We start from the raw sequence: 22,008 nt of genomic DNA, 5'->3' as shown, positions 1-22,008 counted from the left end.
GACCTGTGTGGTATTTGCAATTGCTTTACACCCTCCCCGATAAGCCTTAGCTGCTCTCCAGAGTTACCATTTGAGAGCTTTGGTTATCTGGAACCACTTACACTCTCACTAAGGGTTGCCTGGAATCAGCACAGGGTTCCTCACCTATAGGTGTCACCATATACTGAGCAAGACTCCTACATCTACCTACTCCCCACACCGAGCAAATGGGGCGTGCTTAAGAACCTTACTTAGGTAAGACAGAGGAGCCCATGCACATTTGTGACAATTTGTGACAAAACATCCCAGCCTTAAGCCCTTCCTTTAAGACTATGTATATATGAGAAAGGAGTGGTCACCTTGGCATGATGTGTGCTGTTAGACTGGAATGGGGTCTTACTTAATAACACATAAAACTTTGCATGTTTTTATATAAGCACATGTGAGGTGTAGTGCCTATCAGTGCCAAAGATTCAGGTTGGTTTATGTTTAATAACAAATATTTTGTTTTTGGTGTTAAACAGGTTCACACATATACAGGTAGGGGAGCATTACGCCTCCTCACATTCACTGTTCCCTTATCTTTAGTTGAGTTTAGGCAAGGAGGTTTCAGTGCCATGAAGAAAACAGTGACCTTTTAGGCATATTTAAAAGGGCCGAAAACATGCTGGCATATTACGAATTCTGGAACCACTGGCTTCCTAATAGGCATTGGAATCTTTATGCACGGTACAAGTGTTCACTAAAAAAAATTTGTGTAAACCTGCACCCATTATTAATTTTGACTGAACCTCGAAAACTATCCAGAAATAAGTAATACCTGAGAGCTCCCAAAAGTGGTTGAGTCCACCTCCATGGTACTGTGCTACCAGGGAGAGAAAAAAACGCCAATGATGAAGTATGCCACCATTTGGTGGGTGAGAAGTTTTACTGAATATTCCTGTATGATGTGGCACCTAATACAGTCAAGAACAAATACTTTGCATTTTTCTGGTGTGCTAAGTTGTATTTGATGGCGAGGATATGCAAACACTGTATAATCTCACACACTTATTTGTGTTTAAAGAGTTGTAGCTTCTACTGAGAGCATAACAATATTGGTTAAAGTCTGTAGAATGACATTTTAAAAGTGTCAGTCGCTGCCTCAGACAAGGAGCTACAAGATTTATAGTACTCAGTGAGGCTTGAAAATATTCTGTAACTTTCAGTATTTTTCTTTACATCAATTTTAGTATTCAGTTGTTGGTCCCCAGCAGGGTCTCAGGGTAATTCAGTACTCTTCCACACTGTTTAACTTTTGTTCCTCAATTTAAGGTTCAGTATCAAATAGATTTCTTAAGTAGGTTTCAGTTTACACCGATTTTCTGAAGACTTCTGCTTGAATTGCTCTGCCCTGAATGTTTCAAACAGCAACAATATTATATGTTGCAGTTTCTGTTTTAAATCGAAAATGCTAGTCTATATCTTAAACAGAAATTGTCATTTTCTGCTTAAAACTAAAGCCATGATGCACCTGAGCCCCTGTCCACTCAAAGGTGGCCCCTGTTGGTGCTCACTCGGATGGGAGTAATGGGAGCTGGGAGTGTGGCCATGGAAGTGAGCAGTATAGGGGTGGGGCCCGGAGACCGACAAAAAGAGGGGAGGACTGTTTTTGGTGCCTCCTCTTGTGTGATCAAAAGGAAGCGGATAGGTGTACAGCAGAGTCCGCATGTACGGGGTCCTTTGTAATGCCTGCCAGGCTTGGGGTCCAGATAGGCCTATATGTTGCGGTGGAGGCACGGTCGTTTTGTGCTTGTGTTAGGGATGTGCTGGTGCTCTGCTGCCCACCCCATGGGCCATCTCTCTCGGGCTTGGGGTCCCATTGTGTTTTTATTCTTTGTGCTGTGTGAAGAAATGCGGGTGTCCTGCTCTCCCACATTCACAAAAATCCTTTTTCAATTATTCATACATCACAGCCCTCGTCCTGGTATTCCCTGAAAAAATAATTAATTCTAGATACAGTTGTACTTTTCTTGTTACATTTTCAGTGTTGTGCATTCCATTTTTTCGCAATAACCTATATGATTTCTGTATTTTCAAAAGGGATTTACTTCTAGATCAGTGATACTCAAAATACGGCCTGAGGGCTGCTTGGGACCCTCCTGGCTTTTGGGCACGGTCCCTGGTCAACAGAAGCACTGGGCTGCTGTTTACTAGACTCAGCACTAACATAAAAAGACAATAATTAACAGGCTAGCATTTATTTAAAGGTTAATTGCAGGTAAAGAAACTAACTAGATTGTCCTACACCACTTAACTTTAGGAACTCCTTCATTTATAAAGAAACCTTGCAGAATACCTGTAAAATTATCATCGTTTCTTCAAAATTCGAAAAATGTATTTCATTACAATGCATAAATGTTTTACCTTGGTAAATCAGATTATATCAGTGCATTGAAAATTTGATCAAGTGGGGAAGCTGAGATTGATTCCTACTTTTCTGATTCCACACTGTGCAATTCAGTTCAGCCACTAGATGCACATACTTTGCTTCCCCTTCACCCGGTGTACTTCCCCGCACTGTACACTCCTTCCCAACGACTGCTATAACTCCGGTCCTCTATCGCATTACTTATCAAACTTTATTGACCCTTATAAAATATTTGTGGGTACCCATGTGCTAGATTAACATTTAAAATAGTAATACTTTTTCTGTTAAATGTGTACTCCTCTTTTTTTCCAATTGTCTATATACGGAAAGTGACAAACTGCTATATTTAAGTAGGGTGGGCATCGTTTTTTGGAGCATCATTTTCTGTAGCACAGGCATATGGGTGTAGTGTCTGTGCGTCTTCAAATGAAACTCGTAACGCCCATCACTTCAACTAAGGGATGGACCTACTACAATAAAAACATATCGTCTGGGAAAGCATTTTGGAGTAAAGACTGAAAAGGATAGCTTATAGTACATATTTGTGGTTTCCAAATGTATTAAGACGTATAACCAGCGATTTCCTGAATTTGGGAAAACACTGAAAATCAAAAGTTATAATTCACAATAAACACTCAAATCAAGACAGCAGAGTTAGAACGTAGACTCTTCCGAATGTGAGGCAATAAAAGTGATGCCTCACCTATATAGTCAAAGGCTGCATGAAAACATTACCATGTGCTTGAGGCACCACGGAGAGCAAAAATGAGATTAATCATAGGCATCTGGTAGCTGCAGCAAGAACAGGGACAGAAACAAAAAATGTAGATAAGACAGCCAAGAAAACCCCACCATCAAAAACACAGACATGATATCTGCACTGGTGACACCTTCATGGACCTCCTGTGTCATTTTCGGGAATGAGGATTCATGGATCTGCGTTGTGCCACAACAGCATCACCTTGGGCCTACAACCAACGATTGGTTATTGTTGGAAAAAGTATTGTTCAAGGATAAAGACTAAGGATCAATGTGAGTTTGCATGCAGAAGTATCCATTCGAATGTGTTGATTCTGGGATTAATTGAGGTTTAGTGTGTTGACTGGCGCTATGTCAGCGGTGACATGTCAGTACAGGATGCTTCACAGCGCTTGCAGTAATTATACCTTTGCAGTGGTGCTGGTTACAAGAGATCTGCATTATGAGATCTGTAAGACATCCATAAAAGAGGGATTTTCAACTTGAGCGGCTTGGTGAATGTATTTTATGTGTATACATTTAAAGTCACAAGTGCATTATCTAACTATGGATGTACTGCAACAGGTTATGCATGCCACTATTCTTTTCCCTTGAATTTCGCAATGAAAATATAAGTAAGTGTTGCAATACAGCATTTTGCACTTTACTTGTTATTAACGTTTTTACCATTAAGTCACTTGTGATGAACAAAATACCTCTATGTGTACACACACACTTAAAGAATGCAACTTGCTCAGCTGTGCACTAGGCAGAAAGGGGTTTGTGGTAAAAGGAGGAACAGGTTTTGGAAAGGTAGGATAGTCAGAATGGAACGCTGAATGTATGGCAATGGGTGGGACATGGGCAATTAGTTATTGAAAAAAATCCAGGGCAAAAGGCAGGAGAGAGCCTTTTAGCAGTAGGACAGTTTTTTCCTTTGGTTTACGCAGAGATGCCATGCTTTCCTAGGAAGAGACCTATTTGAAGAATGACTTCCTTGGTTTCTTGGCCAAGGGGAGACAGCCTCAAGGATTTCGTTAATCATGAATCCTTCACCAGGGGTCACATTGCTCTTCTAATGCAATGACAGGTGCCACAGAACGGCAGACTGAGGACTTTGAATGACACGTTTGTTGAGGGTAGAGCATTGCTCCTAGCAACAAAGAATAATTTTTTTCTGCAATATCATGATACCTGTATTAAAGAAGGGGGCTGTATTTGTGACATAGCTGATGATTTCAGGCTAAACTGTTTTTTGGTTCGGCAGTGGTGCAGTTCTTTCCCGTATTCGACGTTTTGATAAAAGTTTGAGCCCGTTTAGGCTGAAACTACTCCACTCTGTGGGAGGCAGGGTTTCCTGTCAAGGTTCACATTTGCGAGATCACTGTGTAATCGCATCTTAAATTGATTTCTAGTGCCTCCTCCCATGCTTTGAGCCAAGTGGACCTGCCAACATTTCCTCATAGACAATCCGAACTTTGCTTTTACATATTCATTCACCTATTTTTTTGCATTATCGATATCAAGAAGTCTGTTCCCTTTCCAGAGTACTGCCTCCACACCTGCTTCCCACACCCCTCTCGCCGTTTCCCACACTAGCATTTGTAGCCCTCATCCGGAGGGCATGTGTGGCAGTAGCTCAGTTAAAACGTATAACAATTTAATGACGTTTTTTACATCTCTCAACAGATAATCAATGTGGGGTTGGTGTACTACCGGTTAACAGCAAAAGGCAGGTGGTAAAATGCAACTGAAACACGCAAAATAAATCAGGTTTAATATATTCCGCGACTTACTTCTCGTTTTATTTTGCCGAGATCTAAAAACAGTGACAAACTGTGGCAAAGGAACTGCAAGGGAAGAACATTAATTAGCTATTCATCTGACTCAAACATCTTATGTGTACACCGCGCTGGTGCTTTGAAAATCCAAAATATCTTCTTGATCTGTATGCATTTAACTTTCCACAATCCTTACTTGTTATGGACATACAAAACGTTTATATGCTTTTTTTTTTTTAAAGTCAATATACAAGTATAACATTTGGCATCAACCGGTGCGTAGAGAACATGCCCCAAATCAGGTTTTATCAATGAAACAGTCAAGCATCCCTCTAATACCAGATTTTGCAAACAAAAGCATTCTACATGTGGTAGATCATATACATGGAACAAAACACAATGGCAGGCAGGCAACCCATATCTTTAACTGTTAAATACACAAGAAAATATGTCAAACACACAACCAGACCTCTTAATTCTCAGCAAATGCCACCAACTGGTGAATTCTTAGCTGTCTGCGCGGCGCGGGCAGGAACCAACACTAGAGAGCACAGCAGGTTAAACTGTTCACGGAAAGGCAGGACCAGTAGCCACGTGTTTTGTAGTCGCAGCACAAAAGCTCAGCAAGAAGCGAGCCTTGATGATATCCCACTCATTCGAGTTTCTCTGCCACATGAGGAAGGTGCCAAGACCGCAGTTCCCACTGCTTTTGCCCCCAAACTGTCGTAGTTTTAAAACCCAAAACAAAAATGCAATTCCAAGCTGAAAAGAAAGCTTGAAGATTTTCTGTTCATGTCGACGCCCCTTTTTGTTTTTCACGTGATTCTCATGGGGTCTTGGCACGTAAGGTAAGTTGAGCCTTCCATTAATGTACAGTTTACAAATTGCCTAGTATATTTGAATTTATTTCCCCAAGTACTGTTTTGTAAAGCAAACATGGGTCAGACATGGGCTCGAACTGGTTATATGACATGCGTCTGCACTGACTGTATGGGATCAGGGTATACCTGAGTAGGCTGGTAAGACATGGGATGCTTTTCTAGGCTGGCTCAGGCCATGGTTGAGATCCTAACCCACTCACTTCTTTGCTGCAGTCTAGCAGTGATGCTCCCAGATACTGTGCCAGACCCTGGAGTATTAAGGTATTCCTCAGTTCCTCCAAGGAACAGCCATTAAAACTAGGTCACCACTAAGCATATATATTTGGTCAGTTTGCAACAAAATGCATCTTTAGGCCTGCATATTTTCCACAATGATTTTTAGATGGAGAATCTTCCTCAACTCCATCCTCCATACAAATAGTACTAGACTGTCGCTCGTGGAGAATGTGGGCTGGATATACAACAGTCTACCAGGACTCTATTAAACTTGGAATTCAGCCACACCAGGGGCTACTGTGCAGGGGCCATTGCAAAAGTTGATGAGGGGATACATCTATCAATCCAACTGGAAAAGAGGAAATAGAGGCAGAGATTACACTAGGGCGAAACAGCAGGCTTTGAACTAGGAAGTGCATTTTTCGGTTGTAGAAAGCCTGAAAAAAGGGGTTTTGGTGGTTTTATTCTTATACACAGGACAATAATCCAGTTATTTCGTTGATTAAAAAACGTGTGTGTAAATGTTTCAGCATAACCTTGAGGATGACACCAATCGAACCACGTCTAATACAGATGGAACACAAGTTATGGGACTATTATGTACTTGTCAGCCTAGCAAGTAATTGTAATTTTGTAGAATTCAGCTACAGCAGTATTTTAAATTCAGTTAAGAAAGTTACACTTGATTAGCTTTTTTTATGTTGTAATTAGTCTTTTTCACAATATGCACCTTGAAGCTCTTTAGACTTTTTTTTTTTTTTTTTTAAACGAGTAGAGTACACAACAGAACATCTGAATCAGTAAGCCATCACGCACATTGAGCCTTTTCATGCAGTACAAGATGAAGCTAAACAAGCTGCTGATGGAAACACAGCCCTTCAAAAGTGAATGAAACGCACTTTTCGCCAAGATGAAGGGGAAAAGGTAGGCAGGCGGTTTAGGTGCTGGACACAGACCAAGACGCTCGACAGTTAGTATGGCAATATAGCTTTGTTGGCCACTATACGGGGATATTCACACTCCACCTAAATTACTATCGTAAGGATTTTATATGACATGCTCTCACTAGCTGACTATAATGTATCCCCCTTACCCACAAAACAGAGTGCCTTCCGAGCCAGTCCTACCCCGCAACCTATAGGGCTAATGTATACCCCGTTTTTGGGGAAGTACAACTTTAAACTGGATTTGCTGTGTTTAATATTTGTGGACAAATATTTGTGTCAAATCTGTGCAGTAATACACTTTTCACCTTGACAGTGCTTGCTCTAATTATACCTTTGCAGTGCATCACAAATACTCTTCATTTTCAATTGGGGTAGATCACGAATATGTTTCATTTTTATTGAAAGACAATGACAAACATACATGATTTTGGGTATATTTCTACTTTTCCTTTTCAGATGACCAATGTGTAAATCCATGTATGCAAGTCTGAATGAGCGTGTGCCTGTCTTTATATGTTAAACGTAGCCTTTATTGGATTCCTGATATTGTTCAGAGATATTTATGGTCCTGAAGGATCAGTAACTCTAGCCATAACATAGGTCTCAACATGTAGCCCAATGTTAAGAACGCAGACATTGTCAGCATCAGGCATCTAGCCTGACTTATACTATAATACAGCATGCTTTTAACCCTATCGGGGTGGCCACAATTAAAAAGTCTTTATATGGTTACATTTAGATAATTTTTTTCCCTTTCAGTCCGAAAATATCAAAGAGCTCCTAGAAATTCTGCTTGAGCCCACCCATATGTACTAGAACTCTGGGCGAGGGTGCCCATGAGGAACCATGCCACAAAACATTGTGGTTGAGGACCACCTTTTAACCTCAACTGGTTATTCGTGCAGGGTCGTCCAGCAGAAGTAATCTTCCTGAATTAGGGTTCCTCACCACTGTTGACTGATGATGTAGGTAACAATGATCCAGGCATTGGTTAGCTCTGGTTTGGGCAATGAGTGGTGCCAGTCACTGTGGCAGTCAAAAAATGACCTTCGGCCCTGGAACTATTTTTTTTTCTAAAACAAATATAGCACTGTTTACTACAAAACCCATCAATAAGCCCACAAACGCCCGGCTAAGGGGGGTTGGCTAAACTTCAACTGCCTAATCCTTTTAGCTTCCATTACATTAAAAAACTATAGGCCTTTGCTGAAACTAGGGGGGGGGGGAGAATTCCCATCTTCTCCCTCATCACCAAAGGCTGGTTGGCTTTGTTCAGAGCCCTTTCCAACATGTTGTTGGAGTGTTGAGGACCTGATCCCAAACACAGGAAATGTTTTGTCTGAATCAGAGTGAAATGGGGCAGGTTGCATAATAACTGTTCCATGACGTGACTGCAGCAAAGACGGATTCAGATTTGAATCAGACAAGATAACAGGATTGGGGTCCTCCGCTGGTGTCAATGTGGTGTGAACCAGCATAGATTCTGGTGCAGGATGTGGAATCTGCCCTGGAGTCGGCTCTCCCCCAAAAATGGGCTCAGGAAACAGTGTGCGAAAGATGGATCAGCTGGTGGTAACCTGACTCAAGGCCTCCGCAGATCAGCTGGGCCCGTAGGCTTCTGTGACGGCCTCAATCTATTGTGATGTGTCAGATGGCCCAGAAAATTTTGCGGTGCATCGGAACCAGCTGTGGAATGTGCTTCTTGATTGAGGGCCACCTTTAAACCCTCACAACGTTTCAGAAATAAAGTGGCGACATTGCGATGAGTCCCGCTTGGCATTCTTACACTTTTTCTTGGGGTGATTTACCCGAACACTTGGGCCATGACAAAGTCCTGTTGTTGGAGGCACCCCGAGAGTAGAAACAGGTCCATGCTCTCTACCTCTAGCAAGACTGGGGGCTTAGGTGACTTCCTGCGGTGTTCAGTGATGCACAGGTTGGCTTCATGATTGCAGATCGCCTTGGCATGCATAAGGGCATGCTCTGCACACTACCTGGGAATTGTGGCCCATACCCAAACACCAGAGACCCACCTTCTGTGGATCTGTCATAGCTATATACCTGTGATAGTGCCTACAAGGTTTAAGCCCTGTAGTTTTTGGAATGGCCATATTCCCTTGTATAACAGGGGGAAAAAAAACTCAGAAAAAAATTCTCAGCTGATTAGAAAAATAGTTGGGAGATAGTTCTGTATCCACATATGAAGGTGTGGAAAGAAAGGAACTGATGTCAGCGAGTTTGGATGTTGCTTATATGGGGTTCCAGCCATCACTTCGGGTGCTTAATGCGGTGGACCCAGAACCACACACTACCCACCAGCGTACAGGGGCTCCAGTAACAAAATCTTGTAGATCCAGTCTGGCATGTGGGGATATTGAAAAGGTGAGCATTCTGGGGTTGGAAGTATCCATCAGAAATAACATTTAAGAATGAGGTAAAGAGGAAATTTGGGATGGTGAAAGAAAAAGACATTAGGTGGAAGCAAGACTAGGCACCCCTGGCATTCAGAAACGTCTGCAGTTAGCACTACAGTGACAGCCTCCAAAGCAAAATGTAGGGCCTGCAGTCATTTATTTATTTACACAAGTTAAGCCCTATGACAAACCACTCAAACCATAGCGAATGTAAGATAAAAAAGGATGACTTGTAGTTGGGAACACAGTCACGTGCGAGACATGTTACCACACACATGATAAAATAAAGGATCACACTATCGCTATTCCTTGCCATTTTAGCTTTGAGCAGACATAGAAGAGGATGTGGTTGGTAAATTTCACTCCATGGGGAACAGATAAAGAAAGCACTCTGACTACTCATCAGCAGCAACTAGGCAGTCATACAACATCAGGAAGATTACCCTAAGAGGATAAAGGTTTGAGACTTTTAATTCCTTTCGTCTAGGTGATGTCTAACTCTGCCTAATAACATATCAGAGTTGGCACCAGTGGGACTGACTCGAACCACCAGGTGAAAAAAATGGATCTCCTCCAGGCAATGCAGCCTAAGATCCTAAAGCCTGTTTCGGTGGTGGTTATGAAACTGGAGAAGTTTGCTTGTCCGCTTTTAAGAAAAAAACAGCATTTATTCCCAAGCCATTTTGCATTTTATAGCTGTTTTATAACTGAGTGATGGGATGGCAGACCTTGTCCCTTTTCACTAGTAGTTTTGTAGTTCAATCACTGACGGAAATACATTTTTGACAGCTGTTCTGACAGACCTTTATCACAGCCTATAATCTTTGAAAGAAATTGCTCTTTATCATTTGAAAGTAAAGTGCTGAGATACTGCATCTACAATTGTGGTTATACACAAGTAATAAAGCCACAATGAACTGTTTATCTCTTGAACCTAGTACCTAAATACACCAGGATGGTAGAAGAAGCCAAGGCGTGCGGATGCTGCATAAATAAGGGTCAGGGGAGAAGGTCGGAGCAGCCGATGATCTTTGACTGTAAGTTAGAGTCCTATGCCCATTACACTATCCTGCCACTTGAGACTGGAGGCCCGACCCTGGGATTTCACACTATTGCAGCCCACACAAGGATACTGCCTTTTGTCCTGCCACATTCAAAGTAAACAATTTAAAAACTCAGCAAATAACACTGTTGAAAAGAAAAAAAAAAAACAACAAAAATAACTCTGGTTCTATGGACTTGTCAGCGTTTAAGTTATTTTTAATTCCACAACAACCTTCCAATTCTTGACAACTCCACAAGTGCTATTGTCGAAGCCAACTCAGATGTAAATCAGATCCAGACAATTCAGGATACAAACCAAAGACCAGCCCACTCTTCCTTAGATAAAGTTTAATAAGAAATACAAGAAATACGTGTACACGGAGACTGAGCAGCCTAAGTCCAGCTCGAACAGTCTAAAGTAGGAAGTAATACATGATCTTTTTTTACAATTAAACCGCAAGCACATTAATACATTTCATTGGTTCTTGATACCGACACATGATCAAATTTGCAATAGAGCACATGTGATTTATCATTTATTCTTCATAACACTCCATACAAGGGTTAAGATCATAGAAAAGGAACTTGCACAATATGTCCTATGAATCTAATAGCGCATGATACATCTATATTAAGAGAAATAGGAACAATAAGTGCATACGTTAGTACTTTTGAAAGTGAGGATTGCTCAAGCTAGCATGCAGTGATGTCTCATGATGTCTCGTGATGGCTGTAACGTTAGCAAGCCTTGCAGTATAATGCGTTCCAAGAGAGATAAACACATCTCAAAGGCCTAGCTAATCTAGCATTATACGGTGTTCATCAGAAGCAGGCCCAATTGTCATTGTGTATCACAGGGCCCACCAGGCCCAAGTTGGCACCAAGGAGAAATGTGATTCCACACTGATACGGACTTGCTATGGCATCCTATAAATAACCTAAATTATGAGTGTTTCTTGCAGAAGTAGGAAACTTTGAAAGATTGGCACCTAACCTTCTTCAGCAGCAATGGGCATTCCAAGATGGTGTATGTTCAAGAAAAACGTTATCCCAACTTTACACACAACTTTATTAATTGTTTTACTAGTAGTTTAGTTAACAACTAAGTGTGGAAGTCTACTGGGTCAAAAACTCTTTGCTGATCGGATGTGGCGCAAAGCTCACCACTTGCAGGGTTTTACTAAGAAGAAAAAGCTACTTACCTTCTGTAAAGTTTATTCTTGTAGAGACTATCTAACCGCAGATTCCGCACCTTAGATTATTCCCCAGGCGTCAGACTGGACCGAGAAAATCTTGTGCAGTACCCCTGCATGCTATTAGGGGCCGTTGTCAACTCTGCATCAATCTCATCCTCTCCGAATGTGTTGTGTGCATTGCATACATAGAAGCCAACCTGACAGTTTTTTTGTGACTATTTCTGTGGCAAAAAGCAGAGCCACGTCAGAAGGATGTTTCTTACCAGTGTGCTGAATCTAAAGTAATCTTCAGGTCAAGAGTCCAGTTCACTAAACGATGAAGATGCGAGGGTCGGTGAGAAATTTGTGGTTAGATAGCCTCAACCAGAAAAAGCATTACTGAAGGGAAATAACTTGTTCTTCTGATAGAGACTTCTAACTACAGATTCCTCACCTAGGTATAGATATCAAAGCCATACCTTCCCTGATATCAGTCTGTGAACGAACTCGGAAATCCTGGAGAACCAAATGGGCAAAATGCTTCTCTCGACAGACCTAACTGTCTAGGCTATAATGTTTCATGAACATGTGTAGTGACACAAACTTAACGGCCAGGCAGATGTCCAAGACAGGCACTGCGCATGCTAACGCAGTATTACCAGCCTTGGCCGCGGTGGTATGGGCCCAGAAACACTCAGCAGGATACTTCTAAGCTAGTGCGTATCAGATCCATGTACAATCCATAAAGAGATGGTCCCTTTCTGCACGGCCTTGGCCTTTTTTTTTTTTTTTTTTTTTTGATATAGCGAATCCAGTGAAAAGTTGATTGTGTACCCAGGGTTCCTTGGTGCAATCCATGTAAAAAGACAGGGCTCTCTTTGTATCCTTGTGTTACAAAGAAAGGCAACGCAATAAGCCCTTGCAAGCTTGGTTAACAATCAATTAAAGTCAATGGCCAACAAGGGGGTTATTCATAAAATAAAGTATACTTAGTCCGGATATGTAGGCATCTATGATGCATGACCCATTGAATCAAATCATAAGAATTAAAGGCAATCACATGTTTTAACTGTATAGAAGCAAATACACAAATAAATTGTATTGGATTAATTCAATCACGGGAAAGAAAATGACAAAAATGGATGTACAGAAATAAAGCTACTGCATTCACTTTAGGTACATTACAGAACATACATTAGTTTGTCCATTTTGTGATAATTATCTCATGAGACAAATGTATGTCAACTCTACTCTCAAGAAAAGGTCTATGAGCTGTAGAATTCATTCTCATTGGAAGTAAATTACAGAGTAGTGGAACTGTGTCAACGCTTCAGTCTCCTTTGTGTTATGTATGTGAGACCATCCTCAGGACTAATTTCATTTGTGAAATATTAGCTCCCCTAAGATGTCTCATTCCCTGTGGCATGAGAGAAATGGACCAGATTTGACTAATTAACATTGGTTAAATGTACCCATCAGTGTCAGAGTCCTATGTTGTATTTTGGCCAGGTATCAGCTCTAGCATGGTGTGGAAGAACCCGTACCAGGAGCCAGTCGTGAATCAAACATGCCAGCTTTCCTTCCTCAAAGCTGGAGTAGGGGACCAGCGGCAGACTACTCCAACTTGGTTGCATCGACTGACAGTCAGCAAAAGCCTTAGAGTAGTGGTACAACCTCAGGAACCAAAGGCAGACCAAGTTGGGAACAAACAACTAAATCTGCCTGTGACATTCCTCACAAGGTCTAAAACATGTAGGCTCGTTAGGAGGCATGCCCCCAGCATTTCGGGGGAGCAGTTGCTCTAAAAGGTTTGACAAAAGGTTGAAAAAGATGGTAAAAAAATGACAAAGTTAGCTCTCTGGATCCACACTGTTGTGGTTGAAAGAAAGGAACGCACGTTAGTGTGCAGAGATGGCGCCTATGGAGGCACTACACACGTCGCATTCAGAATGGACAAGGTCGGCACAACGTCAACTTGTATGGCACACAGAGGTACTGCTCAAGGTTTACTGGATCCACTGTGTTGCCTGGGAGATATTCTATGACCTACGGGTCATATTACTATATGCAGTTAGAAGTCTCTATCAGAGCAGCATTTTTGAAAGATGAGTACAAAAAAGTGACAATTATTTTCACAAGGATGAAAAATATGGAATTGTCAAAGCTTAACACAAAGGACATTGGAGAGACACAGAACATGCAAGTCTTTACTATAAATCAGCCTCCATAACAATCCCGTATTGCTCTTAAGGAGCGGAGGGTCAAAATCAGTTCTGATGGGTGTTTATCAAATACCTTCTCTCCAACATGTCAGGGCATGAAGGCAAACTACCGCCAAGGCTGAGCCCTAATTGTCCACATATCTATATCACATCCAGAGGTGTACTGCAGACCCCTGAAGCCTCTGCATGCAGGGGAGGCCGCCAAGACCCCCTCCAAAACCTTTTAGGGGCCCCATTTAACCGAAAACTAAAAACTAATGAATATCTGGGCAAGCCTATTGTCCTTCTTCACATTCTGCAAGGGGCCCCATCATTTTGTGTTATGCCACTGGTCACATCTGATTAATACAGGGTTGTGATGTGTCCTAGTGTTTATTGGTTGCCCTTTTTAGTGCATGGTGGAAGCATAGTCAAAAATACATTTATAAATACATTAACTTACTCTGTAATCTCTTCCGTTACTGTATGTTCCACCTGGAGTCGAGAATTCACCTCAATAAAGTAATGTTTTCCTTGTTTGTCCACTAGGAATTCTACTGTACCAGCATTTTCATAGCCGACCTGGAGAGGAAAAAATAGTTCAGATGAAGGATCCTTCCACAAATCGCAGCACCACATTACCAACATAATTCACTCACTTGCCATGTGTTTCTCATTGAGATCTGAAATATTCATATTCTTATTTTAGCGAGAGCTCAGACTCTCCTCCACATTTGGCACACCTTTTATCAAAGGATTAGTTTCAATGCAATGGGTCTCACATTTGCTTGTCTTAGAGCTATTGGCATTGTAAAGTCATACCTAGGCTTTTCTTGCCACAAATTGCTCAACCTTGCCTTATAATTTGGTGTTTTTCTGCCACATAATTCCAGTGGCGCTGCATATAACTAAAGAACTTCCATTTACCTCCTTCCTCTATCTGCAGCCAAAAATGAAAATGTTGCTATGTAGCATCCTAATTTAAATTTGCCATGCTAATTCCAATAAATTACCACTTTCATCACCCCACCATGCTGGCTGGCTAACACAAATCCCAAAACAAGACGGCCACAGAGGAGTAACGAGAGAGATAAACTAGAAGTTACCCAAACATATCAAGATTGATCAAACAGTCAGTGTTATAAGGACATTAAGTTGGCCTGAATCATGGTAATAATTGCAATAAGGAGAGATTAATAAAACATATACAATTATCATATACACCCAATAAATACCTTTATCAGAAATAAACATTTGGCATTAGACTATAATGCTCAGAACAGCCCCTAGATGACACCACAATGAAAAAGCATTTGTGAGAATCATGGTCATGTTACGAGATAGTTAGCCCCTAGGGGGCATAACCACATGAAAAGAAAATGACTAAAAGTATTGCAGTGTAAGCATATTTTCAGCCCCTAGAGAACATAGTGCATTACACATTTTCAGGGCTAGCAAGCATACTGCAATGATATTATAAATAAGGCCCTTAAAACACAAACTTCTCTCAGCTGTAAAACAAAAGATCCAGCCACGAGAGAGGTAAAAAAACAGTAAATGGAGGGAGGTATTCCTATTTTGGGGTCTCCACTAACCTAGGGTGGGGACCCAGATGTGCTCTAGCTAGAAAGAACAGGTTTGGTGAACGTTTTGAACGTGGTCCCATTGTCCTAGGATCACCAAAGGCTGAGTTATGAGCAGAAATGTTTTGTAAAAGAATGCCCTGCAAAGTGCCACAATTATTGTAGTACGTTGACTATAATGCTCAGAACAGCCCCTGGAGGACACCACAATAAAAATATCATTTGAAAGCAACATGTAACCACATAGTTAGCTAAACACATGAAAACCGAATGGCACAACACAAAGTAATGTACTGCAACCGTATAGTTAGACCCTTGGTGGCACAGTGCCATACACATTTTCAGGCCTAACAAGCCTACTGCAATACTAAGACCCTTAGAACACAAACTACTCCAAGCTGTAAAACAAACGTTCCAGCCATAAGAGAGCTTAGAAACTGAGTGAATGGTGGAAGGGGCTTATTATTTTGGGGTCCCCACTAACCTACTGTGGGGACCCATAGATGGCCTAAACAGAAAAAAGTGTGTCATGCTGAACGTTTTTTTGGTGGTCCCATTGGCCTAGGACCACCACGGGCTGAGTTATGGGCAAACATTTTTTTTAAAAGAATGCGTGGAAAGCATTATGGGTCAACTTTTACTGAGTGCAGCGAATATTGTAGTATCCGCTCCCCCGCTGTGCTGAGTTGCAGATTTCTGTTTTTTTTTTTTTTTTAGTAAAGCATTTATCAATTTTAAGTGTTTTGGGGAAATCTATGGAGTGTGAAGGGGAGAGCGAAAATAAATTACTCTTATTAGGTAACAGTGTGAACAATGTGACCAGCCCTCCAATACTGCCGATGGAGTTTGTGCTGTTGGCTCTGTGAGCGTTGTGAGGACCATGGCTGCCATGGAGCACGAAGGGGAGAGACAAAAGAAAAAAAACAGTTCACCCACGCTGAAGTATATCTGCAATCGTGCAATTATCCATGTAACAAGGTCAGGCTGCAAGGTGGTAACTAAACCATCCCAAGGCGGGACAAACGTAAAGCAATTACCAATTACATCAAGGGAGTTTTGAAAGGCAAGCCCACGAACAAGTGAAAGTGATGGGCGTGAGGTGGGCCTGGTTAAAAGCCTAAAAGCTTGCGCGATAGACGTAAAAAAAAGAAAGAGCATTGCAAAAAAAAATAATAATAAATGTATGAACTAAAACCAGAAATAAAGCAGATACTGGCCACTGACCCCAGTATTCAAGAGCTGCTTATTTGGCAGATTCACATGAGCAAATTGCCATCACTTGCGGTGAAGAGAGCAACTGCTTGACTCATGCTTTAAGCAATGGAAAACTCACATTTCAGCAGACTAGTGGAAGAAGAGGGCTGATTAAAAGCCCCAGTAAGTACATTTGTATATTTTTTTTAAATTATGAATGTTTCCTAAGAGCACTTTCTAGACAGAAACATGACAAGTATTTCCTTTGTGTGAACCGCAGCACAATGTTTGTGAAATTCAAATTCACGGAGCTCGGGTTTTTACATGGTTGCATGTTGTTTGTTTTTATCTTCATCTTGGATCAAGATCTTAGTTGAAGAAATGATCATATTTCTTTTTTTTCCATACTTCACTGTCCCAGATTCGCACTCTTGAATGATCTGAACTGTTTCCTTAATCAATACATCTATTTTAGTACGACAAAGTTTGGTGGATAGGCTTCCATGGGATAATCAAAGTTTGGAAACAAACTTTATGGGCCGAGTCATTTTCCACAGCCTGAGCATCAGCACTGATGTTTGGTGTACGCCCTTTCCTCGTGAGTATGTAAAGTAAGGGAGCGAAGACTGATACTGTTTGTGATGGAAATCTTCATTCTCATTTGTGACAGAGGCTCATTATGAACATTTGTTTTCACAGGGTATGTCACAACAATATCCAATTGTTTCTAAGAGTTGTAAATTGTCCGTGTTAACATTATTCAATTTCTAATGTTTGAAATCCCAGCTAACACACTTACCTCTTTAAATTCAAAAGCTAATTCCTCATGAAAACAAATCCTGCCCACGTGCCCTCTAGAACTTGACTGTCCAAATGAGGATGCCAGAACGGAAGACTAACGTCCAAATGTCTTCTCCAGAGCCAGTGGTGCCCGCCACAGAACACAACAATAAGCTATGGATGAGGGTTCTTGAAATGGGCACCCTAACAGGTGGTTAGGAGGAGCCCAACGTAGACATGACATTCCATATGGCCTTCAGTACCACAAATGATGTCCAGGAGGGTGGCCTCTAAGAATAGCACCAATGCTCTGGGTGAGATAAAGAGCTAGATAATATGCTAGTGAGGCCTTAGCACAATAATCCAAAGAGTCTTTCTGAACGGTAACACTTCAGACGTGACTTCTAGCTTGAGACACAATCTGCTCGTTTAGACCTCCACATTAAACAGTGAGCTCTCAAAGGGAAGAGAGGGGTTTGTGTGCACGTGTTTTTGCATGTTTGTGTGTGTGTGTGTGAGAGAAAGATGCAAACCCCAAGTGTTGGTGACTTGCAGCAAGTTTACAAACCACTTGTAACGGCCAGAATACAAAACGTTAACAAAATACCTTTTAGCTCACCATGCTGTGCTATGACGCCTTCCAAAAGGAAACGGCGCTACATAAATTCCAATAAAATAAATTGCCTAACATTAAAGAGATACTGCATGCGGGTCCTGCGATAGTAGAATACACACACACACCTGCTGAAGCAGGGTTATCAATTCGTTCTGGCGTCATCATCTTCTTGCATTCAAGAAGGATTACGAAAATAAAAGCCAGACATAAAAAATGACTTAAGGAAGCAGAGCAAGCCAGCTAGTACATCCATCTCTCAGAGTCAGCGCACAAACAGGGCCTGCATCTGGAGAGGCGGTGATGGAGATCTGCTCGAGCTCTGGGATGAGAGACTGCCGATCCAGTTGATATTCATCTAGTGAAGACATCGCAAAGTGAGGGAAAAAATCCCAGCAGGTTTGTGTGCGGAACGAATCCCGTCACAGCACGGAGCTAAAGTCATTTCCCAGGCAATGCAAATGACACCTGCCACAATCCGAGTTTTCCCAGCGATATAAATGACAGTCACAGGGGAGGCTTCGCTTCCAAGGAAAGCATTTACGCCCCTGCACTTGTGACACGGCAGTAATAAAGATATCTAGCGACAAAAAATATACATACATTCATTTTCCTAACGAGTTTTCACTCAAGGGAAATGAGAGTGCGGAAGGGCAGGACGCGGCAGGTAGCTGTAAGGAACCCAATGAATCAGTCTTCAGCCTGCACGTCACAAGAGCACTGTCCACTTGGAAAAACTTAATTTTAGTTGAGTGTCCTCTTCCAGAGGAAGAAACTGAGGTTTTGAAGGTCTAAAATTGTAGGACAGTGGCCCCTTTACCTTTTTTTGGCATGAGGAAATAATTGGAATAGCACTCAGTTCCGATCTCAGAGGTCGGGACCCTCTTTATGGCTCCTTTGTCCAAAATAGCTTGAACATCCGCCATAAAAACGTGCAATTGGTCCTCCGAAAGCCACTCTGATAAAGGTGGAAGATGCGAGTGCATGGAAATGAATGGCTGGGCATAGCCTCACTGGACTATCTGTAGGACTTCCCTTTCGAATGTTCTAGCTTGCCACCTGCACAAAGGTTTTCTGTCTTTGCAGACCTGAGTTTTGTCTGCTGGATTCCCATACCCTGACACACAAACACTGGTGGTCCCAGTGCTGGAATGGTGGGCCTTTTTGATGCATGTAGGCGAAGTCCCTAACAATGACTCAAAAGGGTAGAAATTATTGGTGATACTACCTTGTGGGTGTGGAGAGGCTGAGGTAGCATGCAGTAACCCTACTATCTTTGAAGCGCTCAAAAGCAGAGACTGCCTTCTCACGAATAAGACTATACCCATCAAAAGGCGGTTTCCCAAGAAGTCTGTGGCAGACTGCTCAACCTAAAAAGCCCTTATGACTTACTTGGCTGCATCTTGGACATCTTGAATGATCTGTGCCAAGTTGGTTTGAAATTCTTCAGGGACTGCTGGCAAACTTTCAGAGATTGTCTCATAAGGCATGAGAGTAACATATCAGCAAAGAGATGGCACAAACCAATCTGAGGGTGAGGCTCGCAGCAGAAACCAGGCTCTTGCCAAATGCCTCAATTAGTTTTCACTCTGTATGGGGGCGAGGGGGGCATAGTCCGAAAGGAATTTAGATTAACCCTGCTGTTGGAGGCCTCCACTACCAGGCTATCAGGAGGAAACGTGCTCAGTCAGAAGGCAGGTTCACCTGGAGCTGGTCTATAGTGATATGCCACCTATGTTTATAAGTGGGTATGAGCAGGATTTAGCCTGAGTGCTGATAAGGGTGTCAGTTGGGGCTTCGTTAAATGACTGGTCGTTGTCACGGATAAAGTCTTTGTGTAAGTCCAACTCTAGGAAGAATCATGAAGACCAAGAGAGCCTTCTCCAAACTGAGCTGCGCTCCTTCTAAGAAGTCAAGAGGAATCTATTGCACCTGCGCCCCTTCTCCCTTGGTCTTGCGCTTTGTCCACTACTGAGGAGCCGATTCCACAGCTGACCTGATTCAACCAAAATTTCCAGGACCATTGGCGCAGTGCCATTACAAATTTAAGGTTTTAAAGAAGCCATACTTCGCATCTTTGGATCCCTGTCATCTCTCCCTCATTTTTTATTTAAAATATAATTTGTAGATGATACTCCAAAAATGTTGCCTATTCTGTGAGCTCCAGTGCAGTTCTCGTACCTTAATCAATTATCAGGCACTGGATGCAGTGCAAGTTGGGCACTGCAAGGCCCAGCACTCTAGAACCCTATGCTGATGGTTGCTCTGCTCGAAGGCCACAGTGGGATTCGGAGGACCACCTCTTCCCTGGCTGAAAAAGTGCCAACATGGCAAAGTCTCTTTACATGCTGATGGGCCACACAATATCTGTAGACAGTGCTGAGAGGAGGGTGACAGGGTTGCTGGGTGTACCAGTGGTGCGAGGAAGCACTGGGCTCAGAGGAGGCTTGGAAGAGGGAGGAGACATCCTGTGGGAGGGGCACATCCCATTGAATGGGGTAGGAGAGGGCAGCAATTCCCTCGGCCCTAATCAGTGATGGTAATGTGAATCTCATTGGTGGTGCAGGAGGCAAAGAGGATTATTTATTATCGAAGGATCAATTGTTTGTCATCAAAGTGTATGGCAATGCCTAATCATGTACCAAAAGGAGTCAAACAAAAGTTTCAAAAGGAGACACTTGTACACACCTAAATCCAAATCCTCCAGGGAATCTCAAGCGAGGAATGGCCCAGAAATATTATGCTTCTCTGATTCCAAAGGTGGCAATGATCTCACCTTTTTAAGATGTGAAGCATTCAAACTAATGCATAGGACTCAACACTTAGGCATTGGCGGGAGGGATGACAGTATAAAGAGAAGAGTAAGCCATAACCAGAAAGTGGTAGGCAGGCTTAGTAGTGAGTTTCTACTTTGTTCAACTTTTAAACTGTGTGTGTGGAAACTTTGAATGCCATAGAGGGCAAAATCTGAATAGAGTACTTTCCATCCGAGCTGCATTATTCGATACCACATGGAAGAGGTAGGCCCAACGAGGGCCCGAAAAGGCCTTTCTGTCCCAGAGAGGCTTGAAAAAAAAAAAAAAAACGATTCAGAGTGTAGAAAAAGGAACAGAGTTGAATATCATGGAATACGCGTTCGGAAACAGTACCGACGACAATAGAAATAAGGAAAGAATACGGTTTTAGACTGTTTGAAGCCGAGAACTCTGAGCAAGAGAAACACACATCCAAACCCGATTGCGGAGAAAAACAATCTAACAAAGGACTCTATGCCCATGCACAGTATTACCAAGAGAAGTCGCTCGATCCCATGACTCAAACTTTCTTTGAACAAAAACAAGCTGTACTACTCCGAACCCAACACCAGATGGCGAGCTTATGGACAGCATGTGCATCTAGAGCTACACATGCCATTGAACATGTTTTAAAATATCAACCACTTACATGTGGTGAACCATTTAAACTCATGATGAGCAGCCCTGGCAATGATTTTTTGCCTGTAAATCAATTGTTAAATTGGCTCAAACAAACTAACTGCTTTGATTTTATGGTGATTTAGTATTGACAGATATGAACATTATACTCCTGTAACACTGCAATTACGGTTTTTGATATCTGATGTGATTTTTTGGGGTTTTTACTTAAAGTCGCCTGTCCTATTCCCCGCACTGGTACACATAACCCTTCCCCATCCAGCGGTTTACACTGCTCATAACACTCCACCAGCCTAGAAGATCTGTACACAACTGGAGAGGGCATAGTTCCCAGGGTACAGCTTGTAGAGCACAGCTAGTAGGAGTAACCATGACCTAACTGCTTGTGCATTTGATACACTATTCATTAGCCTTCCTTCCATCAATATCTTATCCTGCCCCATTACATATCCTAGATTAATGCCTTAATGCCTAATAAACTTAACTTATCATTACCCTACACTTCTAGTTCTAACTTTATATGACATGGCAACTCAAGATTATACATATATACAAAAACCATGAATAATATTCTCAATTGGTGTGAATGGTTTAAAAAAACTATGTCAAAAAGAAAAC

The 22,008-nt window shown here is 42.0% G+C and overlaps 1 protein-coding gene across 3 annotated transcripts in view; it reads right to left on the bottom strand.

Moving 5' to 3' along the window:
* Positions 1-22,008, bottom strand: part of PC (pyruvate carboxylase) — a 1,846,452-nt gene that overhangs the window by 1,030,430 nt on the left and 794,014 nt on the right. For all 3 annotated transcript variants that reach the window (XM_069207836.1, XM_069207837.1, XM_069207835.1), the window contains one exon: positions 14,250-14,368. In XM_069207836.1, the coding sequence (XP_069063937.1) occupies positions 14,250-14,368 (119 nt within the window). The remainder of the gene's footprint in view (positions 1-14,249; positions 14,369-22,008) is intronic.

This window comes from Pleurodeles waltl, chromosome 9 (genome assembly GCF_031143425.1).
Source record: "Pleurodeles waltl isolate 20211129_DDA chromosome 9, aPleWal1.hap1.20221129, whole genome shotgun sequence".
In the NCBI taxonomy this organism is placed as follows: domain Eukaryota; kingdom Metazoa; phylum Chordata; class Amphibia; order Caudata; family Salamandridae; genus Pleurodeles; species Pleurodeles waltl.
This window is presented reverse-complemented; position numbering and strand designations above follow the sequence as displayed.